The 22,719-nt window shown below is 36.7% G+C and overlaps 2 protein-coding genes and 1 non-coding gene across 4 annotated transcripts in view; 2 read left to right on the forward strand and 1 right to left on the reverse strand.

The window, feature by feature from the left end:
- LOC136813206 (dynein axonemal intermediate chain 4-like) overlaps positions 1–22,719 on the reverse strand; it is a 100,642-nt gene that overhangs the window by 55,450 nt on the left and 22,473 nt on the right. The window contains exons 12-19 of the mRNA XM_067069729.1: positions 11,260–11,362; positions 10,795–10,997; positions 8,972–9,058; positions 7,625–7,702; positions 6,463–6,536; positions 5,802–5,956; positions 4,770–4,932; positions 1,059–1,146 (exon numbers count right to left, since the gene is read on the reverse strand). Coding sequence (XP_066925830.1) covers positions 1,059–1,146; positions 4,770–4,932; positions 5,802–5,956; positions 6,463–6,536; positions 7,625–7,702; positions 8,972–9,058; positions 10,795–10,997; positions 11,260–11,362 — 951 coding nt within the window. The remainder of the gene's footprint in view (positions 1–1,058; positions 1,147–4,769; positions 4,933–5,801; positions 5,957–6,462; positions 6,537–7,624; positions 7,703–8,971; positions 9,059–10,794; positions 10,998–11,259; positions 11,363–22,719) is intronic.
- Positions 4,486–4,557, forward strand: Trnag-ucc (transfer RNA glycine (anticodon UCC)). Its single transcript has one exon. It is a non-coding gene; the product is annotated as a tRNA-Gly (tRNA).
- Positions 13,713–22,121, forward strand: LOC136813207 (uncharacterized). Of its 2 annotated transcripts, none has more exons than XM_067069731.1 (7): positions 13,713–13,791; positions 16,299–16,906; positions 17,606–17,713; positions 18,263–18,535; positions 19,515–19,877; positions 20,371–20,637; positions 21,973–22,121. In XM_067069731.1, the coding sequence occupies exons 1-7, from the start codon at positions 13,747–13,749 to the stop codon at positions 22,043–22,045; spliced, it is 1,737 nt and encodes a 578-aa protein (XP_066925832.1). In that variant the 5' UTR covers positions 13,713–13,746; the 3' UTR covers positions 22,046–22,121. The 2 variants fall into 2 exon arrangements, with proteins under 2 accessions (XP_066925832.1, XP_066925831.1); XM_067069730.1 differs by lacking the exon at positions 13,713–13,791 and adding an exon at positions 15,908–16,000.

Here is a 22,719-nt window from a genome sequence, read left to right on the forward strand (position 1 = left end):
GTGACTTTGTACACTGAACTCTGAAATATAAATGAATGAATGAATGAATGAAAAAAAAATGGAAAAATGAAGCCCAGGAAAAAAATGAACTGTCGAACGGTGACCACATGACTGAACTCTGAAATATAATGAATGAGTGAACAAAATGATGGACGAATGAACGAACGCATTAATAAATGTATGAATGAATGAATGAACGAACGAACGAACGAACGAACGAACGAACGAACGAACGAACGAACGAACGAACGAACGAACGAACGAACGAACGAACGAACGAACGAACGAACGAACGAACGAATAGCAGTGAATAAAGGAGTGGTTGATTGACAGGTGGGGATTAAATAAGCAATGGTTAAGATAAAACTTAGCTCATGGTTTGTACTTGACCTGCAAAGGGTTTGTACTTTATAGTGAAAGCTCTCTCTTTAAACTACATTGGTTAAGGCAAGGTTTTTCGATTGAGACGGATTGAAATTTTGGTGAATACACAGGTCGAAAGTTATAGCAATGCAGTCAAAACATGCGATTAATCAAGAAGTTCACGTGATTTTATTCCCATGTTACTTGTTTTACAACTTACAGCTGATAACTTTATTAGTGCCAATAAATTCGAACCAATTAGAAATAAATGTCATGTAAAAAGCACATAAAAATTTCTAGTAAAAGCGTGATTTGTCTTCAGACTTTAATTTTGCAACCTGTGTATTATACAGGGTGTCCCTAATCAAAGTAACGAGTTTGAACATGCGATTGAGTAGAAAAGTTTGTGTGTGTGTTATCGCTAAAATATAAGAACGTTCTCCATCACATAGGCTTATTACAAAAGGTAGTTACAACGTATAAATTAATCGTAATGACAAAGAAAAAAGAGGGAGAGCTTAAAATACAATTTTGTGAAAACTCACATAAAACTTTCTACTCATAGTTGTGTTTCGACTCGATACTTTAATTAGGGACACCCTGTACAGAAATTGAGAATATATGTTTCATTGAGACAGAAATCCGTCTGAGATAGACAAACCTTGGATACTGATTAAGGTCGGTATGTCACATACCTTATGTCCAGAATATGTTTCAAGGAATTGTTCATTGTATGAGCATGAACAACGATGTATATAGCCTTCCTCTGTGCCTGCAATGTATCTGAAATGGAAGAGAAAAAATTGCACAATGGTATGTTTCAAGAAGCGTCATAATATACTTGGGACCATCTGATAAAACATAGGACGGCAATTCGGCCATCATTTCATCGAACCTCCAAAGTAATTTGATTTGAGTAAATGAACGGCGTATTAAAAAATAACGATTTCTCTTTCGTACCGAGTAGGCTTTTAAATAGAACACACGCGAGTGTCTATGACTGTGCACGCTAAGAGGAACGAAGAAGTATGATTGATAAACCTGGTGGAGTTATCAAAACAAATTTGTTGTCAAAGAGATTTAAAAGTAAGTGAAAATACAGGCCAGATATCAACCAGTCCCATGTTTCAACCAATCGTCCCAAGTTAGAGCAGTTGACGGTACATGAAGATAATGGGCCATTCCATTTTATATCCATACAGGGGGTGGACGAACATTTCCAGAGGGTATTCGAAGAAGCATTTCCAGGAGGTAAAATACTTTTTTTAGTTTGTCCACCCTCACTTTTAAGGTAAGAGAAAATATTTTGGGTGCTTTCGCAAACTTTGCCATTTCTCAGGGAGTATCCACAAAATTTCTAAGAATCTTTTTTTGCCTTGAAAAGGTTCGCCTCTTCAAATCTTTCTATAATTCGAACTTATTTCCTGTCCCCTACAAGGAAGAACACTCTTAAAATGTTTTCTATAATTTCGAATCCCTCTGTAATTCGAATAAATAAAATTTCCCGTTTTAATTCGAATAAAGAAGAGTTCACTGTATTGCAAAATAGCGAACGAAATATTTCATCGTGTCAATTAGTATATATCAAAAAACCGTATTCTTCGAATTTTGTCGTTAGTTGACTTTTCGTATCTTTCCTACAATCAGTGCCAAAATACTTGGCACAAAAGGGAAATTTATAAATCCATCGGAACAAACTATACTCGCAGTATCTAAAATTCTCGACGACACCCCCACTATGATTGAAATGCAAACCATTGAGACCGTGAAAACTCTCTCTCGTGATATATCACTATATCATAGCTATAGCTACCAATACCGATCTTGAAATGCGAGAAATGCTAGGCCTTGACAAAGCATTAATAAGATTCAAAGGTGAACTTGTTAACAACGCTTCAACAACACGAAATTTTATAACCACAAACAACTTGGAGGCGCTCTAAATTAGGCTGGAAGGGTCGAGTTTTGACTCTGAGTTTTAACGCTAGACTTAACACTCTCTGAGGATCCAAAAGTTTGAAAATGGTCCGGTAGGGCTTGAAATATAGCTTAGAAACCAAAGAATTCCTTCCCAGATCAAAATATTCAATGAAACCAAGCTGAAGGCCCGAAATTAACATTCTCGCTCGAACTTCAATTTTCAAAAAATGGTAAAATAGCCAAAATTGCTAATATGCTATGGCACTGATTGTAGATAAAAAGTCCATACTTCTTGGGGCTGAACAGGAATAAGAATATTCTTTGAAAATTGGAAAATTTTGTTTCTGTTGAAAAAAAAGATGCCATTATTAATATTTCGCTGGGCTAATTTACCCATTTTAGGCTAAATAGACGAATTTCAAAGATGATGGGCTAACGACTGTTTGCCCTCTTATAAGGGTAACAAGGGTAATAAAGTATGAAAACTACGTATTATTATTTATTAGAACGTCTTGATTTGGCCTGTTCTTATTAGTGTTCTGGAAATTAATTTACTTAAACGTACTATAACCTTCCAAATTGATCAAATCTGTTCTAGTTTAATGTTGGAAAGTAAAAGAATTACTGCAATTACCAGGGGGGGGGGGTCAGTGTACCAGAAGGCGGCATGTATCCTAGGGTGCGTGGGTGTTTGAGAAAAAAATTTGTCATGTACTACCTGTGTACTATAATTGGGGTGTTGGGTCCAAAGTCGATTTTGATTTTTACTACCTGTGTACCAAAATAGGGGTGTTGAGTCCAAAATCGATTCTGATTTTTACTACCTGTATACTAAAATTGGGGTGTGAAAGGGTCACAAAGTCGATGTTAAATATTTCATGCTAATAAGGGGACAAAACACGTTTTTAAAAACTAACATATCTCAGATATTAAGGTATCACATAGGTTTTCTCTGGCTATCTTACTTAAAAGAGTACCTTTCGGGTGAGATTGATAGATTTGGAGTTTAACAAATCATAAAACACTGAATTAGTTAGCATAGACTTTATCTGATATTCCGATGGCGGATTGGCGGCTGCCCACGCTAAAGCTTTAAAGGAGCGGGCCAATTTCCCATCGGAGAGGAATGATAGTCGGCCTTTGATGTGCCACACCCCCAGTCAGGTTCAACAGCTCTTGTGCGTAAACCTATAAATATTTCGGTTAGACCCGCCAATCCCCGAAAACAAGGGCTGGGTTACCAGACCTCCCGCTGCAAAATTCTTGATGCGGTCTCGCAAAATTCCGTAATGTAAACCTTCCAGATATTGAAAATTTTCCCGACCTTCAGAGCTTTAGCGTGTCGGATGAAAATTTCACCATCTGGGGTGCCAGATAAGTGTAGACTAAATAAACAAAAAGCGCCGTGCCATCGGAAAAATTAGAAGTTTTATATAATTTACACTGAAAAAATAAGAGTACAGTTTTTCCCAGGTAGTACCCGGTAGTAAATAGGGGGTATTGGGTGGTTTTGGTTTTTTTCCAGGTACTACCTGGTAGTAAATAGGGGGTATGGGGTGGTTTCGGGATTTTTCCATGTAGTATGGTGTACTTCAGGGGTGGGTGGGTGTCATGTTTTGAAAAATACCTTGTAGTGCACATACATGCCGCCTTCTAGTACACTGACCCCCCCTGCAATCACGAAAGTTTTTTATGAATTAAGATAATATTGAGCAAATTTGGCTAATAATTCTCAGGTCGGGCAGGTTCTTACGACATTCTTATTATTTTCCCAAATTTCAGCCTAATTGTTCTTATACAAGTTTTTTTTATTAGAACACCTAAAATTTGGCTGAGCCTGGATGTGCTTATTCTTTTAGAAATTTTCGTCAATTTTAATTCACGAGCTTTTTTACAAGGAATTGACAAGAATGTGGAGCAAGATTGGGCAGAAAAAAGAAAGGAAAACTATTTTTTGTATATTCAGCACAAAATCGAACACAGTATAACAAAAGGAGACACCGGTCTGATATGAAACAGAAGCACTTATGTAAAACTAAAACCTTTAAAAGTGAAGTTCAGATTCAATGTTTTGTTTATCGCTTAAACACAGTTTGTGGTTTTTAACAAACTGTTTATGACTTCCTTCCTCGAACAGTTTATCGAACTAACGAGTTTGTGGTGGTTTTAGAACAAATATTTGAATGTTCTGAGATCTCTCAAGCGTCGGTGGTGTAAAGGTTAGCATTGTTGCCTTCCAAGCAATAGATCCGGGTTCGATTCCCGGCTGACGCACCTTTTCTGAAATTATTTTTCAAGTAAATGCCGGCCCCTTTTAAAAAATCTGTCAATCAGTTTTTTCAGAGGAAAATGAACACTGCGTTGACATCATTTGTTGCAAGCTCGATCGTTACTTGACCTCGGGCAATATTTCTCAGTACAGCCCTCACTAGCAATGTATTCAAAGTTACAGACGAAAAATAGAAAGGATTCTAAATTCAACTTACACATTTCCATCTGAGTTATGAAAGGCGAAACACATACAAGATGCATATCTAGAGATCAGCGCATCGTTCTTTTTAGCAGCAGACGGGCTGTTTTCAGGTTGCTTATTCTTGTTACGGTTGCCTTGTTGTTTTGTTGCTGTAAGACGCTTCAGTTTCATCAGATCTACAAAAACAAAACCGGTTTTGGGCATCACTATTTTGCACCTTTGTGCCAAAAATCAGAAAAAACTAATGAGCCAATCTCGAGAAAAGCTGGTAACAGACGGACGGACGGACGGACAAAGGTTAATTTAAAGGACCTCCAAGGTAGGTCCAAAAAAGGCAATAGAGACAATGGATGTTTAGAATGACTCTTTTTTCAATGGTTGGTGAAAGGCATATTTAATCGTAACCCTGGTTGGGCTCTTCCAGAAAAAATCCGTTCATTGGGGGTGGAGGATATATTATTTTTTCAATGAATTACCCCTGGACATTTTCATTTTTCACCCCAAAGACAATCATCAATTAAACCCTCTGGACACCAAAATTGACCCCTGGACATCACATATTTACCCCCTGGACAATTCATCCTCCATCCCCCATGAACGGGTTTTTTCTGGAAGAGCCCATTCCTGATTCCAGAACTGGTTGATGGATTCTATGTGTGTAATAAGTGAAATGATTCGATCGGTCAATAAGGTGGGTTGGCAACCCCGAAGAAAAATCTACCCAACTATCAGGATAATCACGGACTATGAAAGTAAGTCAAAAAAAACCCTGTAGAATAAGGTTAGTAAAGGCCAGTCTCCATATTCGCGCGAGATGGGCGACAGTTTTTTTCTTAACCTTTTTTGCCTGAAGAAAAGATTACGCCATAAAAAAGTTTTACGCGAACAAAAAAAAAGTTGAAGGAAGTTCTACTTTTTTCATCCGTTACGTCAATTTCGACCAATGGAATTGCTTCATTTTTCAATCGACCAATGGCTTTACAAAAACGTCAAAAAGTTTTCGCTCGTGTCGCGCGAAAGTTGAGACCGACCTTAATTTACTTACCAAGGAATTCAAATCCTTTTCGGATGGACCATTGTGTGACTCTTCCATCAGCTGATGCTGAGATCAGCACTTCTCCTTTTTCATCCCCAGTTCCTTTATCGCGTTCGATCCATTTCAATTGCCAAACCGGTGAAGAATGCTTTCCAGGACTATCACTATAGCAACAAAAATGATTATTAAAATTTCAGCATAAATTTATAGATTGATGACAAAGCTCAAATTTGGCAAAACCTTAGAACTAATTAAGAACTGTATTAAGATTTAATACGTCAGGAGTTTCTTATTTACTAACTTGTTGCAGATTCTATATACTTTTTTGCTCAGAATTTCATGCCCCATCTGATGATAACAATCATTTTTTGTTGAATTCGAATTTTGAAAACAGTCGATTTTTTACTCGTTTTAAGGGTTAAGAGATTTTCCTACTTAACGTCAGTTTTTAGGTCATAAGAATTTTTGCCAGGCCTTATTGGCCTTTTAAAAAAAGTTTCGAAATAATATCTACTTTCGAACCAATCACATGCGAGTTCCACGAAAGATGCGGCAAATCCTAAGGGTTTGCCTTGTACTATATAGGAAGATGGTTGAAACTACGGTAATATATTTGTACATTAGAAATCAGGAAATCAATTAAAAAGTTTGAATGCCTGTTTATACTTACATACTATCTAGAACGCATTCGTCTTTACACGCTCTGATATTATATACAGCAATCGTTCCGTTGAACAAACCAACCTTTTGAACAAGAGAGATAAATGAAGAAATGAAAGTCTTCTTACCATCAAAATAGATTCTGAAACCTAATGTAGATTCCCTTCCGACAAACTTTTCGAGAAACACAAACAAGATAAAAAAAACCTCGCTTTTTTTTATAAAAGAAGCCTTACTATCAAGAATAAATTGTGAAATCCCTCCTATATAGGACATTAAAATCATTTAAAAAATTACTTTTGGGTTATTCTACAAAATACACACGAGTTTGAAACCCCGTTCGTCACCCAGCCACTTTGTTCTTGGTTTAAAGGCAAGAGTTGTCAAATTTTGCAGCAAAAAAGCTGCAACATAACATCGTTACGGAATTTCACATCGCTAAAAGTTACGGAAATTAGCGGCGATTTACGTTCGAGATATAAACGATGGAAAACAAATCCTAAAGAATTTTCCATCTAAATGTTTTCAAATTCAAAGAATGATGACTGGCTTCTCCTCACAGAAGATGCCCGATTCTGTATTGGGCAGTCTATGAATCGTCTCGTTATAACCGTCTTACGCTGTAGTCACTGCCTACTAGCTTGCAAAACACTGACAGTATTTTGGATAAATTGTGTTAATCGGGGCGTAAACGGCTAGGGAACAAGACCAACGTACACTTACTTCATCCCCGATGTATTGTGGAATCAATACTTAGCACAGTCACCGATATGCTTCTTGAGTTTCTGTCTACCCTCAATTCCCCTCGTATGACATGGGTTGGCCCGGGCGAAGGAGCATTTACTTGGCAAGTAAATCACAGCACCGAGTGGGAATCGAACCCCGACCTCCTGAACGGCAGTCAAGATCAATAACCACTACACTACTGCCTCACTGACCTTGGATCAAGCTTTATCCGCCATTGTAGTGTTTGAAACTTTGCCTTACGACAAACGGCGATACATCATTAGTGTACAAACAAAACTAGATCTAGCGCTCTCTCCGCGGGTACCAATTTCAAAAAAACTCCGATCATAATATTTTGCTTGGTCGGCATTGAGTAACTTGGTCCAGGGATATATAAAGGTCAGTGTACTGCCTACATCAAAATCAAAGAATAAAGATATACTTACGGCGAGAAAGTTTGGGTAAGCTATAGAGAAATCGATGGATGTGATTGTGCTTTTCAACGTGTAAATTCGCTCTGGAAACTAAATAAACAAAAGATATCACTGAACTCAAAAACAATACATGGAATGGGCTTTTCCAGAAATAGTTCGTGCCCCCCCCCTGTTGAGGATATCGGATATTCAGGGGGTTAAATATCTACAAGGAAGCGGATATTCAGGGGGTAAAGGGTAAAGTGTCTTTTCAAGAAAATACGATATCCAGGGGTAAGCATCTTTATAAGAGAGGATATCCAGGGGGTTGAGCATATGTCTAAGATTGGATATCCAGGGGGTTCGATACTTCGAAAAATCAATGTCCTCAACAGTGGGGGTAAAAGTAAAAAAATTTTCTGGAAAAGCCCAATGCAAATGACAATTTTCATGGTCAATTGAGGTAGCAGAAATCAACTCTTAAAAATGCACCACTGAACTGCTAAAGAGTGCTACATTGGCGCCCTTAGAAGAAATTATTTATTACCCCTTTGACTGCTTCATAATACTAATACCACCAGTTTGATTAGGGTATAAAGGCCAGTCTCCACTTGCGCGCGCTTCAATCGCAAACTTTCGAGGAAAGCTTCCACACTATTGGTCAAAAGAAGAATGAAGCAACTCCATTGGCGCGATCTGACGTAACGGTTGAAAGAAGTTGAAATGTTTTCGACTTTTCTTTCAAGCGCGTGCTACATTTTTATGACGCTACATTTTTATGACGTAATCTTTTTTCCAAGCAAAAAGGATTGAAGCCAAAAGTGCGATTGAAGTGCGCGCAAAGTGGAGACCGGCCTTAAAACATTTTCGTTTTTTTTAGAGAAGGATGAGAGAGATGTGATAACACGAGGAGGCAACAAAAAATTTAAGAAATCTTAGTAGTCCGGTTATTAAAGATAGTCGAACGTGCGTAACACACTGAGTAGCTTCAAATTATTCATAGACAAGGTTGCATGAAAATAAACCAAAAAAATTAACGCCCAGGCCCCAAAAATCAAAATTTTTGAAAAATGAAAAAGATTATCCAATATATTCGACCAAGGAACGAGTGTGCCAAATTTCAGCTAAATCCGACCATTTTCTAAGTCTTCCGGCTGCTACAAAGTTTTAGCCTCGTTTTGGCAAAAAACTCGTCCAAGGCCCCAAAAATAGAAAATATTTGAAAAATTAAAAAAGCACCCCAGATATTCACCCAAGGAACAAGTGTGTAAAGTTTCAGTCAAGTCCGACCATTTTTAAAGTCTCGGCTGCCCTAAAGTGACAATATGTGACAGATTATAAGTCAACTGAAGTTGAGAATAAAAATATTAAGAGTCACACCTCTGGATTTTTGATGGACCATATACAAGCCAATCCGAGACCGTCATTTGATAAACCATTATCTCCATAACCTACTGCTAACAGGTCCTAAAAGATTAAAAAGGGTAAAGACATTAAAACTAAATTCATTTTGAGTGCACCAGTCATCTTGAATTTACATTTTCGAAATTTCCCATTCGGCCAAAACCATGGTTGGCACTAGCGAGTACCTCGCCAAAAACCGGAATTTCTCATTCCAATGAAAATACTTCTACTTACATCGACGATTTTTGAAAAATAGAAGCCTTCCAAGTGTTTTGACGGAAATTCGATTTTTTCCCTACTGCAAGTAAGAGCTTCAAAAGTTTAAAGTGACATAAAAAATCGACTGTTTGGAGCCCGAAAACCTGGTCTCCGAAAATTCGAAAAAGTCGCAAAGTGGAATAGAGGTTAATTGCTTAGAAACAAGTGATACTTTTATGGACCTACCTGGTTATGAATTTAACACATATATAATTGATATCTACGTGAGCGTGACCATTAAAAAATCATTCAGAACACAAATAGTGACGATCTATCAAAATTAGTCGTTTGTTTCTTATAAAAAAAAACGTTTAGAAACCAAAATTTCATGCTCTTGAAATATTCTTTCATATTCAAGACAAAAAAAACATCTATCTCATCAAAAAATTTAGTAATTTGGCTAAGAACATTGATGTATGCTTATTAATATTGATTCTTATAGATGAACATGCGTTTTTTGAGCCAACAAAATTTTTTTGTAAAAATCTGCTTCAGCCATCTTTTACCTATGATGGTACCCTACCTTCATGCAAAAAATCAGAAAAAGTTAATGATCTAATTTTTCTCAAAGTCTAAAAACCCGTTTTTTACCCGTTTTGTGGCCCAAATTTGCCCCCAAATTTTTTTTTGAAAGCCGGGCTCCGTCACATTCGAGGGTTTATAGTTATGCATCTTTGTACAAAAAATCGCAAAAAATCATAAAAAATCAAAGAGCCAATCTCGAGAAAAGCTAATACCTAAGTAATTGATAATGTGCTTATAAATGAATATCGAATTTGGCCAGTTTTTCTATAAAAACATGCCAAGAAACCAAAATTTCATGTCTAAACACACACATTCTTCAAAAGTAAGCCCTCATGAGCAAAAAAAAACATCTATCTCATAAAAAAATGAGTAATTTAACTAAGAACATTGATCTATGCTTATTAATAGTGATTCTTAAAGATAAACATGCGTTTTTTGAGCCAACAAAATTTTTTTGAAAAAATCTGCTTGAGCCATCTTTTACCTATGATGGTACACTACTTTCATGCAAAAAATCAGAAAAAGTTAATGATCCAATTTTTCACAAAGTCCAAAAAACCCGTTTTTAGCCGTTTTTTTGGCCCAAAATTGCCCAAAATTTTTTTTTTCGAAAATCGGGCTCCGTCACATTCGAGGGTTTATAGTTATACATCTCTGTGTCAATCACGAGGAAAGCTAATAACGAACGGACGAACGGACAAAAGTTAATTTATAGGACCTCCATCCCACCGGGGTAGGTCCAAAAAACACGGGTGACGTCTAGTTGGCACTCGCGGCCCAATATCAAAATGCTCCCTACGGCACTACAATCAAGGACAAAAATGGTGAGAATTAGAAACTGTTTCCCCACTTTCCCAATGGCAAAGTTCAATGAACGATGAGACAGCCGTACAAAATGAACATTGCCCTTGGGGGGGGGTGGACCTTTATCCAATGTTTTATCAGTAATTTCTAGTGATTTTCTCAAACATATATGTCCTTGATTGTACCTCACTTATAAAAGAAAAATATTTTACCGGGTTTTTTTTGTTCCAAGACATACAGGTGACAGTCATACTCTTTGTTGCCGCACATTCGTATGCCCATAAACGTGATAAATTCGGCCCAATTTTCGTGGGTATTTCCTCTTTAGGCGGTTCGTCGTGTTTATGGGTGGTTGCGGGTGTAGAGGGCGCTGTATGTTCGGGCGTTTCAGTTTCCGTTAGTGATGAAGAGGATACTGAAAGAGACAAGTAGGGTATGAAGAGTGCTGGGTTAAAATCAGACTTTGCATAAGAACATATGGTTTTGATGGCTTAAAAAAATTAAGAACAAGTTAAAAACCAATTATATCAGCATACTATGTACCATTCGATCGGAAATTTTATCCTGATTTCAAATCAATTAACAACTATGTTCGAAAATCAACCTTCGACGAGTTAATATGATTTTCGAACCTTAAAAAAGTAGAAAACGGTAAAAACGAAAAGACTATTTCTTACGTAAGGCGTCTTCGAGACCGCGGTATGCAGCTTGTCGATAATGGTATTGGTTTTGTACAATAACTCGTTCCATGATAAACAAATTCTCTGCCATACTCTCTGACTGAAAATAAATCGAGAGAAAAAGTTACAAAGGTATGAATAAAAGATGTATTCCCATACGGCTCGGTATAAGGTAAACGGCTCCGACCGGTTAACCTAAAGGCGTGGTTGAGGCTTTTTTGTTCTTACGTGATATGTGACGTTAAACTTTATTTTTGCGTGATGGAGTGATGATGTGTGATATTTTTAGATTTGAGCCTCCTACGTGATGAGGAGTGCCAAGTGGGTGTTATTCAAGATGTTTAGGGCCTAATCTTCCCCACGGAAAGTTAGCTTCTAAAAATGATTTGCAACGTTGCAAGCATTTTGACCCCACTTTAAACCCCTGGAGTCCACAAAACCGATGGTAGTATGGAAGTAAGAAATCAATTGTATTGGTTAGTAGGGGATGCAAGCAGTCCGACTCTTCTCCTTATCTGAAGAAGAGTCTGCTAAATCACACGCCTTACGCGCCTCCGCACCCTCATTTATCTCCGCGCCTTACACACCTTGCGCGCCTTCATATTCTCACGCGCCTTCATATTCTCACGCTCCTTCATATTTTCACGCGCCTTCATATTTTCACGCGCCTTCATATTTTCACGCGCCTTCATATTTTCACGCGCCTTCATATTCTCACGCGCCTTCATATTCTCACGCGCCTTCATATTTTCACGCACCTTCATATTTTCACGCGCCTTCATATTTTCACGCGCCTTCATATGCTTACGCGCTTTGATTTTTTTTAACGCAACTTCATTTTTTCACACGCCTTCATATTTTCACGAGACCTTGATTTTTTAACCCTTTAACGACCGATGACGAGATATATCGTCATCGCGTTCCGTGCCAAAAATACTAATGACGAGATATCTCGTATGTGCATTATGTTCCAAGTATACCAAAGAATTAAAATTCGTAAAATATAAGTCCAGCTTCCAAAACAAAATTCAAAAATTGCAAAAAAGTTATTGTTTATTTCAATCATGCTGATAAGAGTCTTTTTTATAATTCCTGACCATTTACTCTACAGGGTGTCCCTAATTAAAGTATCGAGTTTGAACATGCGATTGAGTAGAAAAGTTTGTGTGTGTTATCGCTAAAATATAAGAACGTTCTCCATCACACAGGCTTATTACAAAAGGTAGTTACAACGTATAAATTAATCGTAATGACAAAGAAAAAAGAGGGAGAGCTTAAAATACAATTTTGTGAACACGCACATAAAACTTTCTACTTATAGTTGTGTTTCGACTCGATACTTTAATTAAGTCCACCCTGTATGTAATTTTCTCTTATAACTTTTTAGTTGTGTACTTCTTTTTTGCAGTCAGATGCAAAAAATTAATATCATATATGGAAAAAAGAAGTACAAATAATCAGAAAATGAAAAAATATTAATAGAAAGTCCTTTTAATGATGAATTTTTCCCAAATTCCATGTTTTTTTATTGACGAGTTATCTCGTCTCGCAGTCGTGAACCCCTAAAGTACTTTTTGCCGAGTTAATTCGTCATTCAGTCTTTTTGGCATGAATCGTAAAAAATTCGCGGTATTTTTTTTACCAACCACCTCCGAAGAAAGGCTCGGTATTTTAAGAACAGTCTGTTCAAAAAGCCGCGGTATTTTAGGCACGGAAAAGTAAAAAGAAGCAGTCGTTAAAGGGTTAACGCGTCTTGATTTTTTCACGCGTCTTCAAGCTTTCACACGTCTTTATATTTTACATGTGCCTTGAAAATTTGGAAAATGTTCAAATAAATTATCATGCTCATTACTCTTAGGTGCCAAATAAACGGGCCCCCCCGCTTGTTAATTTTTCGATTTTTTTCTAACCCCCCCGGACGTTATTTGGACCCCCCCGTTTATTAATTTTTGAAAAAATTTCCAGCTCCGAAAAGGAAAGTTTCTTGTTTTACTAAAAATGTAGGCGCGTGAAAATATACGAAGGGACGTGAAAATTTAAAGGCGCGTGAAAAAATCAAGACGCGTGAAAAAAATAATCAAGGCACGTAAAAATATGAAGGCACATGAAAATATTAGGGCGCATGAAAATTTTAAGGGCGCGTGGCCGCGTAAGGCGCGTGATTTAGCAGAATCAGAAGATTAAGGATTTGAGACGACCAATCTATTACTTTCCAGTGTCCTTCAAAGATAGATTCAAATGACATTAATACCCTGGGATAAATACCCGCCTCTCTCCACGCCCTTGTACGGATAGCGAAACTAAAATATGTGACGTCACACACCATACTGACTTCAAATACATCTCAACAAAAAATATTTGACGTCACTTGTTTTAGTTTTTACAACAAAGTAATTACAGTACGAGAAAATTGCTCATTCTTTTTGTATATAGTTTTCATCTAGTTATGGTATATCGCTTGTTGTGAATGTTTAGAAAGACAAGATGAACGTAGCAAACTGGATGAAGATAACAAAATATATAATACCGGTAAGTTTCGAAATTATTCTTAATTTTCTTTGTGTAATTTTTTTTTGTAATTTTCTTTTTACAAGGTTTCTGCGGTAAGTTTCAAAGCTACTTTTGATTATTTTTGTAATTTTCTTTGACAGGGTAAGGACAATCACGGATAAAAATATTTGAGACAAACACAGGAATTTGCATTAAAAATGTAGAAAACACAACCCCCTCCTTCCCCCATTTTTAATGTTCAGTGTGCAACGCCGTCCCACGGTTCATTGAACATTAGCGAGTTTATGTATCCGAGATAAATCGAGGGGGACGGTATAAAGTAAAGTTGACAATCACCATCCACTTTGCTCGACGACGGTAAAAACACCAAAATACCGTCGTCTGTTTAGGTGCCGTACATCAATTATCGACTTTGTTTTGTATCATTTCATTTACCGTCGCCCTCGATATCCTCCGATACATAAACTCGGTATTAAAAATAGGGGGGTTAAGGAAATTGCTTTCGTTTCACAGTTTATGTCCATGATTGTATCTATGGATTTTCTCCACCATTTCCAAACTTTGATTTTACCATTATACTATGAAGATTATGCAAAGATTTTGAAAATCATCCTTATCAAGATTTTGTAGGTCTCCCCAAGAAATTTACAATTTTCAAGGCAAGGTTGAAGGGATAATCTTCCCCGTGGGCAGATTTGTTCTGGTTCAGATTGTTTGGAAGGAATTTTATTTAGAGTTTTACTGAATTTTGAGACTGAAGTGTCATTTCTTTAACAGTAATACGCTCTTCTTGAAATCCATAAAATCATCGCCAAAACTCGTTTTAAAGAATTCTTTTGATAAGATACTTAAACGCCGCAAAAAATAATGTTTGTAAGCGGTCTTAAAAAAACCCATTGAAATGTAGAGGTCAATAGGAAGTAATTACTAAATATGAAAGCAAAGCCCGCCAATGCTTTTGATTATCTCAATTTGATTGGTATTTCTCGCATTTCTCTGCGTAAAAAGGGTCAATCTGAATCGCAGGCCCCTTCAAAAGCGCAAATAGTATATAAGGAGCACGAATCCGTTAGTACATGCCAGCCAGAAGCCTAAAGGTTAGTTTAGTAATAACTAAACTCTCCTTATTCTGTCTTTTCGAAAGGGGCCTCGGTTTGAGCAATTTCGAAGCATGGAGTATTAAATTTTTCTGCCAGTGCAAACTATGGGTGGTGCACCTCGTGGCCATTTGAAACAAATTTCATCAGTATGAGACAAAAGCAAGTTGTAGCTTAATTAAACTCAGAGATAAATCAAAAGTATAAGTGCCTATTATGATCAACAAAACTAACAACCTCTTTACACAGATCCAAATGGCTGCCCAAATATAGTCTGTCAGTTATGGAAAGGCATTCAACGATGGCTCTATAAAGGCAATTTCCATTCCCAAGTGTGGAACAAACAACGCCAACATTAAGGCCGATTGATTGAATGCCCAACAATTATAATTATCAAGGGTGAAATCAGCATGACAATTTTCAAGGAAATCAGTGTATCAAAATTATTAAAAATATCATTATCATTAAAAATATTTTCAATTCTGCGCCTCCTATGCAACGTTATCTTGCCCCTTCACATTGCAAATTTGAAGTGAAACTAACAAAAAAATGGTGTTGTAGTGAAAAAAGTCGAACGTGCTCAACGCACTGGGCTCAACGCACTGGGCTCAACGCACTGGGCTCAACTTCAGCGGCTTCAAATTGTTTATAGGCCCAATTGTAGACCCCTAGATATTCAATTTCCAAGTCTCCAGGCTGCCCCAAAGTTTTAGCCTCGTTTGGGCGAAAAACTCGTCAAAAACCAGCCAAATCAGACAATTTTTGAAGTCTCCAGGCTGCCCCAAAGTTTTAGGACACACTCAGAAACACAGACATTCTCAGATTCTAGCTCAACTGAAGTTGAGAATCGAGCCTTTCAGACGTGATGGTGTGATACAGGTGGAGCGAGGGCGTGAATTTTGGACGACTGGGGTGTATAAATAAAAAAAGTTGAAAATATGTGACGCAAATTCTATTCAATGAGAAAAATTATTTGACGTCACTTTTTCCACTTTTCAGAAAAGTGTACAAAGAAAGTTTCCACATTTTAACCAAAAGTTTCATCTAGTTAGTATTCGCTCGTTGGATTTTTTTTAAACAAGATGAATTCTAATTGGATGAGGTTCAAACTTGGGTATAATATGTTTTCGGTAAGTGCTATGAACAAAACTACTATGCTAGCTGTAAAGCCTTTATTATTTTTCTTCTTTAGAAGTAAGTGTTTATGTTTTGGACTTTTGTATTAATTGCACGTAATTTTTGTATGCAAGGACGAGTTAGCGGGTAGGTACATTGGGTATTCATTCAAGGATTGTTGACAGGAAGCTAAAAAGAGTTAAGATAAATTTTTTGATGAAAAAAGTAGATAAATGATCGACCCTGAATGAAGGTCACCGAATTTACGTACGTAGATAGTAATTAATATTTCTTTGTTTGTCGATTTTCAAGCGATTCGGCGGAGCAGCTCAAAATAGTGAGCCACAAATCACACACAATTCAGATCACCAATCTGGAAACATTGAAGTCGGCGAAGACGTCGTCATCGAGTGCGGCTCCAACCATCCAGTGGTTATAAATATCGAGAGCCAAGCTCCTCAAAACCTTGACGTCGGAAGCGTAGAAAACTCTGACAATTCTTCAAGTGTTGAAGTCAGTATGACCAGTTCTCTAACTGCTGATGGCAATGATCGAGAATCTCAAATGGCTGGTGATTCTTCTGCTATGGACGTTAGAAATAACAGCTCTATTTCTATTGACAACGTGAACAAGGAAACCCAACCATCAGGAACACTTTCAGCCATTGATGCTGGAGATGTCAGCTCGGTTTCCGAGATTGATCAACCTTCTACCATCAGTGATGGCAACCTCGGCAAAGATGTGCTTGGTCATGAAACCCAACCATCAGGAACACTTTCAGCCATTGATGCTGCTGGAGATGTCAGCTCGGTTTCTGATATTGATCAAACTTCTACCATCAGTGATGGCAACCTCAGCAAAGATGGGCCTGGTAATGACTCTGACGATAACACTAATAAAGTTGAAGTAGTCAGTGGCTGGTAAGTTTTTTTGAGTTAAGTCATTATCTGTGCTATACTAGCCTGGGAATCCATGCTATGATTTCTTCTTTGATAAACTGATGGCGAAATGTATAGCATGGTATGGGCTGAGAGTTTGAATTTCTCAGATCCTAATAACGGTTGAAAACATAGCCAATCAAATTTTGTTATTCTTTTACTGGTCACACTTTCTTAGAGAAAGCGCAACTTTCAAAATTTGGTTTTTATTTTAGTAAGTGAGGACAGCGCTAAATTCGAATTTCCTACTGTAAAAAATGTGAGTCCAATATTGGACTCACAGCTCGAACCCGTCTTGTGTACATCAAATTATAAAAAAACACACGACGGTTCTCCTGTCTAGTGCTATACCTACTTTCTTCTACATTATTGTATGCCAAATGTGAAATTCTATATTATATTTTGAATTATAAGAATGGATTTGTCCCTAATTTAACCGTGAGTGGAGGTGGTTTCGAAGGGTGCAAATTACCGGAAAATTAGCATCGATAAACAAAAACTTGAAAAAATGGAAATTCCGGAAGAGAAAAAGCATTCTTAAAAGAGGGGTTCTCGATATTAATTATTACCAGGTCGATTTTCTTGATCCACTCTGTTTAAGTTCATGTAAATGTGTATTACTCAGGAAATGCGATTCAAACGTTTATGCTTGGATCTTATTCCCCATCTTTTCTTCAACAGGAAAAATTTCAAAGTCGACAAAAGTGGACTGATTGATTTAATCTTCGCCATTGTTGGACTGTTACTGGTTCTGACCATCTTTCTGATCGCTCAGCGAACCCATGTTCCGTAAGTATTTCCAAATTAAAAGTTTTTCAAATAAGACAAAAGCATATCATAACATAAGATGTAAGAAGATTGGGAGAGCGTACCTTATCGGGGAAAACTTCGTCGGGGAAAAGTGACGAAATTTTGGCCAAGTGACGAAAATTTTCCCCGGCCTTAATGCGTTTACCAACTACCAGCAAGTGACGAATATTTTTCCCCGACGAAAATTTTCTCCGACGAAGTTTTCCCCGATAAGGTATTCTAAGGCTTTGCAAACTTTGAAACGTGAAATTCCTTCAGGAAAATTTTCACAAAATATTAAAAGGAAGAACATTCTATTGGGTCTATACGATAAGGCGTTACGATAATATGGCTTAAACCGAAAAAAACTGAGAAGATACGAAGGCTTAATTATGTCCTAAAAGCTTTATAATGACGTATTAAAAGACGTGTACTCAGTGCTAACGAGCGACCAGCAGAGTGATTATGTTCCACGGTAAAAAAACAGACAACGTTTAAAAAAGACTTATGTATCGTGTGTTAAATTTCGAAAATTTTTTTTTTCCACAGACCTACCATTGAAACTAATAAGCCTAATAGATTCACCCAAACCTTGTTAAACGGACTGAAATTGATTCAAAGTGGACCCGAACGATTATACGCTTATGTTGGATCGGCAAACACCGGTCAATTCATGGAACCCATTCTTACCGGAATTAACGAACTTAAACAACTTTATCAATCTATTGGAACTGCGCAATTTAGTGCTTTGGTACAACCATTCTCAAATGGAGTAAATCTTATTCAAAACGAAGTCAAAGGGCTTTACACATATGCCATCGGGTGAGTAATATAATATTTCATAGATCTAAGAGATCTTTTGGTTCGATTTTTAAAGTGATCTAATAAACGCTTTTTTTTTTATAAGAATGGTGTTTTTTCATTTCATCATGGATATTCTTAACTTTTTGACGAAAATCATCCAAAAATATTCTTACGGTATTCTTAGGTTAAGTTCGAAACTGGCAATCTACAGGTTAAAATGCATTAAAAATGGCATTCTTAGGTTCAGTTGCTAAATTCCATGATGGTGATATTCTTACCATATTCTTAATTTTTTGGCCATTTTCATCATGGACATTCTTATAAAGTGTATTCTTATAAAAAAAAAGCGTGTATTTTGAATATACGATGAATTCCTTGATATCAAGTGGTCAAGTATTTTAACAGAACGAATTAGCCAAGCTTACAAATGCTGTAGAAATTTACATAATTTTGAAACGGAAAAGACGAAAGTTCCTTTTTATACTTTCCTTGTAGTCTTTTCTTAACTGAGCTTTAAGGGCTACTTAGACCACACATTATATTGACGAACAATATTTGACAATATTGTTTTCGGACCGTAATGTACGAAGTAAATAACAGGTGCTCTATTATAAAAAGGAATTTTCTTTCTGTAAACAATCCCCCTATATTGTTGGAAAATTGCAAATCAAGCCGACAATATATTGCGGACACCTTTTCAATATATTGCCGGCATTCAGCAATGTATCATCAATATATTGCCTGACAATATATTGTGTAGTGTATGGTATATAAACTATGGAGGCAGTATTCCTCGATCCCAACCAAGCAAAATCTTTTGTTCGGAGTTTTTTCTTAGTTGGTTATTAGGTCCGTCAAAGTGAAAATGTTGTAGTATACTTTCTATAATTCGATCATTCTAGGATTAACCCAATAATTAAGCTATAGTTATATGTTAAGCTATATATTTTTTCGACATATTTTATCTAACAATTCATAATCTTTCGTTTTCCCCCAGATCTATCACACCGCCACCAAAAACGCTTTGGAATCACATGACAGATATGTTGAGCTACGTGACAGTAAAAAAAGAACAGCCCCGTGGATACGGAATTGAAAATACATTCTTCTATATGTGGCAACCTGAACCACCCAAAACCACTACCATAGAAGATCTTATGTTTTATGGCTTATGTAATGTAGTTTTGTTGGCTACATTCTTGGTGGTTAGACAACCTCTTGCTAGTTTATTGGAAAATTTTGATTATGGATACCTCAGAAAGATCTTGTCTAAGGGAAAATGGTTTTTACCGATCGGTGTAATGGCTGGATTTGTAGCTTCGGTGATTTATTCCAACACTGCTGATATGATTAGTTCTAGGTAAGTGGTTTTATCGCTTATCTCTGACTACTTGACTGCATCGGGCTTCCTTTAAATAACAAAATTTTTCTAGCTTTTGAGCTAACTCGTCCGCTTTTTTGTTTTATATTCTACTTGACAACATACGGGATTCGAATAGTTCGAAAGTTAACAAAATGTAAGGTAAAATAGAAAACAACATTGTGAACTATAGTCGACTTCAAAACTGGATAGCCTTCCACGGAAATCCTGTGAGCAGTTAGCCTATCTAGTCTGTAAAGGAAAATGAATGTCTTGAAGAAGAGAATTCTTTATGTAAAAGCTATTTGTTGAGACGATAATATCGGATATCAGCACAACGCAATGCTCTATGTGTAGCCCTCTAAAAAGCGCTGCTCCTGAGATCAATAACTTGAAATGTTCGAGGTCCTTAAATAGACACCGCCCTATAAAGAGAATTGATAGCATTCACTTATGATAAATTCAAATTATTTCTTTTATTTTCACTTTTCAGCTTAAACCTCGTGACCTACACCGGAAACCTTATGTACAAGGAACCAGACCCAGAACCTACTCTCTACCAGCACTTCTGCGCCGCCCTTATGGTCTCCGCCATGCTGTTTGTTTTTATCATCATCTCCTCCGTGGTGATTTTCCAAATGCATTATATCTCCGATGGAGTGTACGATTTCAGCCGTCGAAAAGTGCTAACATCAGCATTTATTATTTTAACGACCATTGCTATTGGAGTTTGTGGAATTGCTGGTTATGAAAGTTTCGGGTAAGTTGAACCGGCTGTGATAATACTTAGGTTTTACGAACAAGAAATTTTCAGTTACAGTCTCTTATTATTGTTACAAGATTTTCAAGCCAAAGAATTCTTGTGCTTTTTCTTTCGTACAGTTGTTGACGCTCTCTAATTCGATGTTCTACTATTCAATACGCTTATAGAAAGTCACCGTCAATAAGAATCTCACATAAACGACGTTTTATTATCCAATACGGTCCATTAAGCGATAATATCGAAAGTCACCGTCAATAAGAATCTCACATAAACGACGTTTTATTATCCAATACGGTCCATTAAGCGATAATATCGAAAGTCACCGTCAATAAGAATCTCTCATAAACGACGTTTTATTATCCAATACGGTCCATTAAGCGATAATATCGAAAGTCACCGTCAATAAGAATCTCACATAAACGACGTTTTATTATCCAATACGGTCCATTAAGCGATAATATCGAAAGTCACCGTCAATAAGAATCTCTCGTAAATGACGCTTTATTATCCAATACGGTCCATTAAGCGATAATATCGAAAGTCACCGTCAATAAGAATCTCTCGTAAATGACGCTTTATTATTCGATACGCTCCATTATCCGATAAAATTGAAAGCCACCATCAACAAGAAACTCACATAGACGACGTTCTACTATTTAATACGCTCCCTTATTCGATGGAAATCCGACCCCCCCCTTTGAAAATCGAATTAGAGATCGCCAACTGTGTATGCTTATCGAAAGCAGTTAAATAAGTACCACAGCATTAAAGGCGGTTTCCACTTGCACGCGCTGCAATCGCACCTATTGGCTTCAATCCTTTTTGCTTGGAAAAAAGATTACATCATAAAAATGTAGCACGCGCTTAAAAAAAGTTGAACACTATTTCAACTTTTTTCAACCGTTACGTCAGATCGCGCCAATGGAGTTACTTCATTTTTCTTTTGACCAATAGCGTGGAAGCTTTGCTCGAAAAAGTGCAATCGAAGCGCACGCAAGTGGAGACCGGCCTTTTCACGTTATTTGTAACGTCATTGGTTGATTAAAAAAAGAAGCAATTTCATTGGTCAAAATTGACGTAACAGTTGAAAAAAGTTGAACTTCCTTCAACTTTTTTTTTGTTCGCCCGAAACTTTTTTATGACGTAATCTTTTCTTCAGGCAAAAACGGCTAAGAAAAAATCTTTCGCGCGCTTCGCACGAAAGTGGACACCGGCCTTAAGTATCTAATAACAACCGTTAGTAGATTCTGAGCGTCAGATGGTTAATAAGTTCGTAGGATTCGGTCAATAATTTGAATGGTTCAATGAAAGTTTTTTATTACTTTTTTATAGGAAAATGAACAGCTCCGACAACTTTACCTTTGTCTATCTCTTGACGTTGATTTTCTTCACTTTGATTGTTTAAATCAACAATCTATTGACAACATACGTATACTGGAATTCGATTCTGGATATTCATCTCAACAAATTAACTCTCAAAACATTGGATTTTTTAGAGCTTTTTAGAATTTTTAGGATTTTTTTTCAGTTTAAGATGCGATTGATTGCATATATACCATATTTTTTAAATGGTCAGTGTTTATATATTTTTAGGAATATTTTATAGTGTAAATGATTAGATGCCTAGCATATACCATAGTCTTTAAATGGTTAGTTTTTATAAATATAATGTTTTTCTTTGGAATAGTTCGATGCATAGCATATACCATACTTTTTAAATGGTTAGTTTTGGTAATAAGAATATTTTTTAACGCCCTTATTCTGGACTTGTAAATAGTATACTCTACTTAAGCTTGAATTTTGTATATATTTTTATATTTAAAATAATAAATACCTTAAAAATCAAAATATCTTTGTTATCTTTTCTTGACTGGTCCTGTACACAAAGAATGATGAGTCCAAGCCTGCGTTGCAAAGTAATCTATATATTAATAGCGGTAGTCTGTATGTCTTGTATATCTGTTTTTCTGTCTGTGTGTCACTTTCGTTTTCGCAAACAATGTTTTTGTTCTCGGTAAGTTTGTTTTGATTGATAGATCGGAAAGAGCCTGGTTTAGACTTAATTCAGCCTTTGTTTTG

This window comes from Clytia hemisphaerica, unplaced genomic scaffold (assembly GCF_902728285.1).
Source record: "Clytia hemisphaerica strain Z4C2 unplaced genomic scaffold, Clytia hemisphaerica genome assembly, whole genome shotgun sequence".
Taxonomy (NCBI): Eukaryota; Metazoa; Cnidaria; class Hydrozoa; order Leptothecata; family Clytiidae; genus Clytia; species Clytia hemisphaerica.